This window comes from Necator americanus, chromosome II (assembly GCF_031761385.1).
Source record: "Necator americanus strain Aroian chromosome II, whole genome shotgun sequence".
In the NCBI taxonomy this organism is placed as follows: domain Eukaryota; kingdom Metazoa; phylum Nematoda; class Chromadorea; order Rhabditida; family Ancylostomatidae; genus Necator; species Necator americanus.
Window position 1 is genome coordinate 15,175,872 of NC_087372.1, and position 10,590 is coordinate 15,186,461.

Genomic DNA, 10,590 nt, shown 5'->3' on the forward strand with positions numbered 1-10,590 from the left:
AAGTAGCGCAGTGCTAAAACCCCAGCAGGTTTCGATCAAACAGGGAGGCCACTACGTCCCTTGCTTTTCTGGCTCATAGTTGTGGTCTGCTACGTTGCCAGACTTGACACATGAAGTAGGCAGCAGCCGATGTGGTATTTTTCGGGTGTTAATAACGTTTGAATGCTTTCTTTAGTGCGATGAAGCGCCCGAGAGAACAGGTCACTGATGGCGCCGCTTCTTCGCGGGTCTGACGAAGACAATAAGGCCGAAACGTTAGCTGTTCGTAAACATGAATATTATATTTCCTTTGGATTGTTCGATACCATTATCTATATCAATGTGAGTAATCACTCTGTTCGTTTTTGAAGATGAAGGTTAAAATGAAATCTGGATCCAGCGTGATAAAAAACCGCTATAAAGGCAACCAAGCGAGTAGAACGGTTACTTGTACTACATAACACGACACTAACCGACTGTGTTAGCGAAGCTGTGCAGCTGCAACACAAAAGATGGCACAAGAGTTGATCCAGCTACAGCCAGGGATGCAGGTCGCCTATGCTGTCCAATTTTGAATCAGCAGTCCAAGTAATCTTTGCAATTGCTCAGGTTGAGAGATGGACCATAGAGAAGAAACTGGGAGAAGGGGGTTTCGGTGCAGTCTATCGCTGTCGTGATCATACTGGACAATATGCGCTCAAAGTTGAAGGTGTTGCGGAGCAAATCCAGGTACAACGATGCATTTTTGCAGTTGAATTTGTTCTAGAAAAGAGGAATGTAGCTGTCGAGAGCGCAGGGGAATTCAGCAAAGATAAGGAACAAAACGTGAAGCGGTAGTCACTATTATTTTGTGTAAATGGCTAAAAAAAAAGTAGAGGATGAAGTGCATTGATCAAACTATTAGCGGATGGGGAACTCATCTGCAACCATACGATGATCGGCAGAGGCCGAGGACGAATTGATTCAGTTTTTGTCCTCGGCCTCTGCCGATCATCGTATGGTTGCAGATGAGTTCCCCATCCGCTAATAGTTTGATCAAGGACAAGTCTGGTACCCATTCATCGACTGCACTACGCCAGTATCTACAAAAGTGAATGAAGCAAGGACACATAAATAGGGCGTTTTTAATAATCAAAGGTAATTGGAGCAGGCCCAAATTCTATGAGCACGAACCAAGACGTCGTGCTGCAATACCCTATGAACACTAAATCGTTCTAACATTAACACTAAATCGCTGACATACACACACATGTACGTTTCCTTCTTGCCATTCATGTTGTGGCAACCTTTGTCAGCATCCGTGCATCACAAGCACCACCATCAAAAGTTCCCGTATTGGTGCTAAGCCGGTGAAAGGAGATGCGAAGTGTGCAAGTCTACGCCTTCGTCGATATCACATCCGGCCTATTTTCATCATTCTTTCCCGCATAAGCCGCCCAATATGCAGCAGCACGTAAGAATAAAGTCTACCACAAGAAAACACGAAAATTCCCAATAGGAGCGTATCTGATGATAATATATTCACGCTCCTAACCATTACTGCTTTCTTCACTACCTTTTTGACGGAGTTTGTTGATTGTTTGCTAATGAAAATATCCCATAATCTGAAACAATTTCCAGGAAATGACCTAGAAACTCTAAAAACCCTAAAAAGACCTGTGAAACAATATCCAACACCTGTAATAATGTTAGATAGTGTTGACTTCATCGAGTGAGACGTTTCACGTAACCAAGACCTCCTACTAACTCCTTGATACACCGCCAGCACAGCAAAAACCATCGAAGGGTTCTCTACTTTTGACATGAACACAATGGAAGGTCCCAACTATGACCAAGCAACAACGAAAAGAGAGGAATCGCTATGCCAAGATTCAAACAGAGCCAAAGTTTTGTGAACTTATCCTTTCCAAATGAGCGCAAGGCGAGAAATCACATCTAGCGAAGTAATTTGATGCGTTTCATTTGTTGAGTGCCATTAAATGGGGACTGGCACTGTCTGTGACGGCAGCGTCGTGGGAAAATTGGAATGTTGCTAGCGATCGCACAAACCAGAAACTGAGCCCATAACCACTCGTAGTTTGGTTTACAGCAGAGAAATCGCACTTGACGCTTCGTCGTGCAGAACTATACAATGACCAAACACAAATAAAAATTTCTTGGCTAGTTTCTGAAAGCACGGGAAAGACATGTCGTCGATCAGATAGTAAAGTGGCTACAGATATTATGTATGTCACCTTGGTTTTAGGTTTTGAAAATGGAGGTCTACGTGCTGACGGAGTTGACAAAACGTGGATCGCGGCATTTTTGCAGGATTGAAGATAAAGGAAGATACGGGAACTTCAACTATGTGAGTTACGGACCACACTTTTATTTTCGTTTGGAGAATGTGGGTCCTAGGCCTAAATGATAAAAAAAGAACTTTTTCAGGTAGTTATGACGCTTGTCGGTAAATCCCTGCAAGATTTGAATAAAGGAGGACCGGGTGGACATATGACAATTGGTTGCGCGATTTCATGCGGCATTCAGTGTCTGGAAGCACTTGAAGGTATAGGTCTGGAAGACAGCTTCTTCGATCGCTTGAAACACACTAGATGTTACAGATCTCCATAACATCGGCTACTTACACCGCGATGTCAAGCCTGGCAACTACACCATAGGAAGGGCTGAACTCCGTGAACTACGCAAAGTGTACATTCTAGATTTCGGCATGTGCAGAAAATTCACAAATGATCAAGTTGGTTCATGGCTCAAAAGCATAGAATATGTCACAGTTTTTGCGTTCCAGCGTGGAGTCTCTGGTGGTTCCACAGAACTTATTCATAATTATGCTTGCCCATGCTTCAGGGAGTCATCCGTAAACCTCGTCAAGCGGCCGGGTTCCGAGGCACAGTACGTTATGCACCAATTTCTTGTCATCTTCAACGAGAGCTTTGTAGGTGAGTGTTGTGACCACAACATTGTAATGAACGATAACACCACTCCTACTTCGTCAACGAGTTTCCTGCCGCGCAGTGATAAAAAGTGCTTCAAAAGGGCATGCTTCAAAAGGCGAGAGCAGGTTTTGGCTTACGGTGATTGCCTGTTGGGTGATTTCCAATTCATTTCAAATAAAGGAATCATGGGAACATCTCTATAAGGTCTCTGTTGTGTGAGTTCGCTGATTCTTACAGCAAAAAACAGGGGCTATATTCTTTCCAAACGAAACAAGGAACTGTGCATATACACGTGTGCGAGTCCCAAATAACTGAACCGGTGATCTTCATCAAGTGACGGCCCCAAACACTCCTCAGGAAAACCAGAGGCAATAATAAATGTGTACTACAGCGCAGCTTTTCTGGTATTTTCCATTATGGTGATTTATGTAAAGAAAATAAAAAAGTGACCGTATCATCCGATTCAAGTATTTTTGGGGAATCTAGTTGACAGACCAATTTAGAAAGTGCAACGAATTAATAGGACCTGTACGAAAAAACACCTGAGGGCATCGCAGCTCTGTGTAGGCGAACGAGAACTTGACCAGTAAAAAAGTGGGAGCTTTACTGACAAAACTTCTAGGGACCAAACTGCTAAAAATGGAATGCGGTGTCACGGAGAGCTTCCTTGCACACATTCTCGCGAAAGCTGATGATACCGCGCTCCTAGAGACATGTCCAAATTCCTCATTGATTTGGTTACCACATCCCATCCTTCTCGCACTACTGCTTCAAGAAATATCAGTGCAGATTCTGTTACAAAGAAGTGCAGTTCTGGTATTTTTCAAAGTTTCATGCGTATATATCGGACTTTTTTTGGAAAAAATCAATGTAATATGTATAATATGTAGTACGTGTACTGGTGGGTTAGTCATGATTTTCTTTTACAACAGCGATGCAGCAGTCGCTCCGGGCAACAGGCACGCATTTTGAGTGCACCCATCTACTGATGTACGTGTAGCATTACTGCATTATTTGTTATTAATTTTGTTCATCGAAAACAGTACCCGAAACTTCAAAACCCCAAGTTCGACAGGTTGGGTGTCCAGGAAATTCTGAAACATGATTAAATTAGCTTTGAAAATACCACGTTTAATCTATGAGAATCGTCCACGTCCTGCTATTCATCAATAGAGAAGCTACTTCAGAAAAGACGACTGCGAAACATGGGTCTATATGTTAGTGGAATTCACCTACGGAAGACTTCCTTGGAAAGAAGTACAGGACATGAACCAGGTTCAGATATTAACGGTACTGCAAGAAAAGTTCTGTGAGCTCAAAATTTTTGCTTTACAGGTTGGAGAATATAAAAAACGAGTTCGGCAGCCAATGTACATCATGGAACTATTCCCACCTCCGTGTCCACGCGAGTATATAGAGATTTTGCAATATGTTGATGGATTAAAATACTATGACGCGCCTAATTACCAATTTATCTACGGCGTATGTTTTCCATTCCCGAAAACAACCCCTAATTTCGATCTCTACAATTCTTGTTGGCTAGTCTATGTTTCTGCAGACCATGCGAAGAGCACTCGCGTCGAGCCGAGCACAGGAGTTCCCGTATGACTGGGAGATGGGCGGTCCCACGGCTTACATGCTTGCGTGAAACGAGTTTACACGATCTTTGTAATAATAAAGTTTTTAATCAAACAAACAGCGTGTTCTGCCTCAGAGAATCAATAGAAAGGTCAATTTTTCAAAACTTTGTCACATCCTGCTCGAACTTTAAGACATAGAAATCTACTACATGGCCGAACAAGTGGTGAACACATGCTGCATTGCCTTTACGGGATTCTACACTTACGAATATGTTAACAGATAGTAGTTGTAGAGCCAAAAAAATATATCTATATACGGACAAAGACGAGATGATCTCTCGCTAAAATTTATAAAAAGAAAGAAAGCGTCGTTAGAAAAACACAAATCCCACTTTACAGAAAATGCCACTACTATTGATTTTCATTGATCAGCGAGGGGGGCGAAGCAAACACTATAGAAACTTTGAATTCCTGCTTCACCCAGACGTACGCTGGAGCGCAGTGGTTAGGAACGCACTGGAACCTTTGCTGGCACCAACCATCACTGCAGTTTTGGGTGGTCCCACCTTGGTTCCAACTGCTGCCTCCGCAGCACCGTTTCGAGCGTGTACGCAAATACACCGTGCATCACGCCATTTTGACTCGACTACACACATTATAACTATACGGTTTCTGGCATTGGTAGGACAGTAAAAAAAACATTAATGTGTACTGCACGTGACTTTAGTTGAATTTTTATAACGCCTGAGGTGGTCTTTGATCAACTTCAGCATCCCAACACATCCTATTTTTCAATATTGGTAGTGGAGAGGGGGTGAGGGAGGGGGAGGGGGGGGGCGTTGCAATAGATGGCATCGTAGCATTCTGGAGGCGATTGTTTGCAGTTGAGCAGTGAGAGATGAGCGGAGCCACCCTCCTCTCCGTAATCCACGATCCCGTATACTAATACTCCACCTGAAATCCGTACTACCTCAGATTCGTGGGTTGATGTCTTTAGGTTCGGTTGAAAAGGCAAATGAAAAATGAGAGTAGATCAGAAAGTGAAGAAATGAGATAGACACATCGCGTTCATTGTGCTGAACTTAATTCTTGTTGATTTCAATAAATCGAACATGTTTACCAAGCAATCAAGAAGTAACTCCATAAAATCAACAAGGTAGAACCGTTTTTTAAAAGAAGTCTGAGGATAGTTTGCAACAATGATATCCTCCTCCCTTTTGGAAAGGCAGCGTTGAAAGCATAGGGCCGAGAACAAACCGTTTTTGGGAACAAGCAAAAATATTTGAAACCTATATTTTCGTGTCAATCGGTTGGTCCACTAATTGACCAGATTACATAAAAATGTAGCGACCGTTGATTCTTTTTAACGTGCTATACTATATTCATGCGTTAATCTAATGTGCTTATCGCAGCCGGTTAGTCGCGAGGCTACCGGGCGCGTAACCAGGCGGCGGGACGGTGTTAGCCGTTGTCCAAAAGTGACCGTGTCCCTTCACTGAAAGAGAGCGGTAGAGAGGGTCCCGGGAGGTACGAGAACATTCCTCGTGACGTGACGAAGTCACGCAGACAGCCGTCTTAGATGATCTCCTGGCCACAGAGACGCGAAGAACAACACATTTATAAGGAAACATGTAAGGAAGAATGGTGTGAGCTGTCGGAATTGCCGAAATAAATTAAAGAACAATGTAGTTGAAAATACGAGTCATTTTCTGTGGTTTTCTAAGGAGAGGGCGGGAGTTTTGTCTAGATCATACCTTCAGGAGGTTTAAGTCTTATCAAATGAACTGTTCTTCTTCCAAGAGATCAGAGATACAGAGGGTTCCTTAGGTTACAAGAAAGCCTTTGACTTAAAGGATAACGATAATCCTCATTCTTTACTTTTCTCGTTACTTTTGAAAGCTGGAATGTTTTGTTTTTAGCGAAAATTTTCATATACGTAATTTGGAGCTATGTACCTTTCTTTCGTAATTCACGTGAAGATTTCTCTTGCTTCTGGTACGGTTACAAATTTAGACCACCTCACATCGGAAAAGTCCACTGGATGTGACTTATTCTCTATATCAATTTGGTAGCTCGAAAATTTTAATTATATTTTAATTGGTGATACCGCATACAATTAGCGGTAGGTGATTAGAGTCAGCTATTTAGATAGCAACGAAAGCAAATCTCTTTAGGATACGCACGATCGCTAACTGCTCTGCCGATGCTTGGTTGGGCGCGCTCGAAAATCCGCAGGGACCCCGCATCCGCTCTGAAACGTAGGTGGATTCAGGGAATCCCTGCTCCAGCTGTGCCAGCGTTAGATGAAAACCTTTGCACCGGTCCTGTTATCAAGTGACTGGGAGGAGGAAGAAAGCGGCTCTGGATGTCTCCAGCAAATAAGCGCCATTTCTCCATCGGGAGGGATGTCACATCCTTCCACAAAACCAAAGCTCCAGATCTGCGATCTGCTGACGGGTTTTAGAATTAAACGCGCGACACAGTAATAGGAAACTCTCCTGATTCTAGAGAGATTCTTGTGTGGCAGAGCCAGGAAGGACGAAGTTACATGAGTCGTCCAGACGCCGGAATGGAAAAAAAAACTAGGATGACGATCTCTACATACCATGCACGTACTCTTGCATTGGAACCGGCCATTAAAGATACGATGATCCATTCGAGAAGAAATGAGTGCGATGTCATCGGACTGACCGAGAGGACGCCACTCCCTAAACGTCATATATGACACGGCAGAAGTACTGTTCTTAGAAAAATGTGACAGTAGGAGAGTGTGTGTCGTCGTCAACATAACTATTGCGATGAACATCGATTCTTTCGAACATCTGACAACCTGAATCAGACATTTACAGACGAGAAGGTGTGGATCAACGCCAAACCTGAATATTTTCGTCGCTTACGCTCCAACATCAGGTTAAAAAGAAGACGGAGTCGACGATATTTACATGCACCTAGAGAAGTTGTACAGTGGAGGTCATACCATACTTTCTACAAGGTCTTTGCTAGTGATTTCAATGGCAAAATTGACTCCAGAAGAACGCCTGAAGGATTCCGCATTGGGATCAACTATCTGCAATAGAATGGACAAGTGAGAAATTTTCCAGTTTATCATGGTGACCAAAGCCACCCAAATGGGAATCAAGAAATGGAAACTAGCAATTTCTGCAGCTCTCCTCACTACACCAAAAATGAGGGCACCCGATGGAAGGTATCGTAATGAAACTGACCACTTCATAGTCAGCAGAAGGTTTTCTGCTGTACTAATTTATTTTCGGGATCAGAAAATCGCTTCCTTAAAGAAAGTCTCTCCTTCAGACGAAGAGAAGGGGAACCGCAAAGTCTACAAAACGGAGTTCTAGAACCATGATCGACTGGAACCTCTTCGCTTCGCTAGTTTATTCCCTTATTAATCACAACAGCTGTATAAGTAAGAGGTGGTGAATTCTGTTAGTCAAGTTCCTGGCTCTTGACCATTTGGTGGCTCTTGAAAACACGAATAATATCGAACATTTTTAAGAATATCAATTTTTCACTTCTGGGTCAAAGAACATCTATATTGTATAAGTTAATAAATATAGGTGAAATGCCTACTGATACATTATCAATGATTTCTTCTGACAACAATAATGAACAATAGTTATGCAGACGAATAGGCAGACATGCCTAATAAATGTATCATTAGCTGCGCTTGTTCGAACAAAGAAGCACTTATTCAAACGACCATACATTTCCTTGTATCAATCAGAGGGGCTGTCAATATTTTTCCTGATTCAATTAATTTAAATTAATTTGTCTAATAAGGAGTTGCTAACCATGCTTTATTTAGCTCCCTGGTTAAATTTACAAATGTGGAAAGAAAATTTTGAAACTTCGGGACTAAACGTTTAGTGCTTAAAAATGCAGAAATCGCACTATCTGCTTCGCAGTATTAAAGTCTGGAACCGTTTTAGAAGACTGAGATATTAGGTTCAAATGTTATTGAAACAGATCTATGAAAGACTACCTCGGGAGGAAGTAAAGGAGATGAACCAGGTACAAATAAGAAATGTAATTGAGAAAAAAGTTCTAACAACTCCAATTTCTGAACTTTCATGTTGGAGAGTATTAGAAACGTGTTCAACAGCTCGTTACACCATGAAATTTTTCACACCACCGTGTTCACGATATTGGTTCTCAAGATATTGATTCCTTTATTTTGATCACCACCGTTTCTGGAGAATATGCAAGCAGCACTCGCGTCTGGTCGAAAACAAGAGTTCCTATTAGGAAGTTATTAATTAAATATAGTAATAACAATAAATTATTAAATCATTACTATTGGGAAATGGGAGAAGAAATGAGAAAAACCGCAGCTTACAATCTTGCAAGAGCTTACACGACTATCGTAATTACAAAGCTTTAAAATAAATAAAGTGATGTACATAAGAGCATATGAGCAACTATCAATTAGTTAAAATCGAATCATTTCGAATGTAACCTACACGTGTACTTGTAGATTTATTCTGTAGTAAGACACCTAGATGGGAATAGTGCGAATCGGGCGATTTTGAACTCACAATTGTATAGAAATAAACGAAGATGTGAGTAGAAGTTAAAAGAAAATCTCATGAACTATTTCGCAATACGGTCTCTGCATGTACAATTGAGTCAGGAAATTTTGATTCCTCTTGGAAAGATCATTGGTTTTACTGGAAACTTCTTAAACTTTCCAAAGTGATGTCGTTTTCAGTCGACGTCAGCAATCCAAAACATGCTAATATTTGACACTTACTTACGACATATTGAGATGGCCCGTTCCCAGTGAGCGTGCATGCCCCAGCATGTTTTCCTATCGTTTAGCTCTTTTGCCATGGTCATCCGAGTCATCTGTGCTGAAATTTCGTAACTAACGGTGACAAGATCCTCGAGAAGTATTCAGCTGAGCTCTATTTTTGGATGTTCCATCAGTCTCATCGAACAACCACCTCTTCTTGTTGATGGGCTCCCTCGAGGACGTTTTGCATCATTTGGGATCCACTCTAGGTCCTTTTAAGCTATGGTCGATTCTTTTCATAATTATATATTTCATAATGTGGCCGGCTCACCTATGCTTTGCTTCCTTATATATTCCGCTAGACGCGAAGACGGGGCATTTCTCATATGTGGGAGCTGCAAAAACCAGCTTGATGTTGTGTGCGCCGGTTAAACTTCAGAAGACACCCCTCAACGACTCTGTTGGGTACATGAGTAGCTACCGAGATGTGGCAGCGGTGTCTGCCCACATGCCCGCTGCGTAACAGAGCTCTGGAAGGAGTCCCTAGTCGAGCAGATGGAAACGGAACTCTTGATCCGCCAGTTTGTCAGTAGCTTACATGACGTGTGCGAATGCTGCACACGCTGCTCTTATTCTTCTATCCAGTTCTTCCTGCAAATCATTCACCGTATCCATAGAAGTTCGAAGTACACATATGACGAAGTTCCAACAATTTGGAAACCTTCAAAAGATGGAGTGGGAAGACGGCTTTTCCCCAAACTAAGCAGTCCTCCCATGCTTTTATCTTTACCCTTAACCAACTTAGCTTTTCCCACAGTTCGTCGCCCAACCTATAGGAATTAGGGAGCACCAAAATGTCACTTTTTGCTAAGACGATGGTGAGTCTTAGCAGTGATTTGCTTTCATCTAGGCTTCGGATTCTGAGAAGCCGGCATGTTGTGTGTTTCGAACTCCTTAAGTTGAGAAACCCTGCCATGCGTCGCAGGTCCTGAATCACCTCCTTGCTACTTCGATGCGGTAAACCGTTGTGGAGGGTCTACTGCTCTTTGTAACAGAGAATTATCTCTTGAAATAAACCATTTAGAAAACCATTGAAAAAAGCCGTGAAATTATGCACTGGTGTCCCTTGAAGAGTATATTAAACAAGTGCGCCTACGACTTCGCTGCAAACAAATGTGTCATATGTATCAATTGTTCTATAACAGCAAAAGAGGAAAATCCAACACATTTCCTTACAAGAAAGAGCGAGAATGCGCGCATCATTAGAAGGATGCCGATCCAAAATCTTCTTACAGATGGGACTGCAAATTAGTAAATCATGTTCAAAATAGTTGCAATTCTGTCTAGT

At 42.1% G+C, this 10,590-nt stretch overlaps 1 protein-coding gene across 2 annotated transcripts; it reads left to right on the top strand.

Moving 5' to 3' along the window:
- Nucleotides 1–207: 207 nt before the first annotated feature.
- On the top strand, nucleotides 208–4,560 carry RB195_017921 (uncharacterized protein; the record flags this gene model as incomplete). 2 transcript variants are annotated; one of them, XM_064185119.1, is made up of 10 exons in its annotated part: nucleotides 208–321; nucleotides 465–530; nucleotides 589–708; nucleotides 2,225–2,326; nucleotides 2,407–2,524; nucleotides 2,580–2,713; nucleotides 2,824–2,915; nucleotides 4,100–4,187; nucleotides 4,248–4,394; nucleotides 4,471–4,560. In XM_064185119.1, 10 exons carry the CDS (start codon nucleotides 208–210, stop codon nucleotides 4,558–4,560), a joined length of 1,071 nt encoding a protein of 356 aa, XP_064041000.1. The 2 variants fall into 2 exon arrangements, with proteins under 2 accessions (XP_064041000.1, XP_013296038.1); XM_013440584.2 differs by lacking the exon at nucleotides 208–321 and having other exon boundaries at nucleotides 492–530.
- Nucleotides 4,561–10,590: the final 6,030 nt, after the last annotated feature.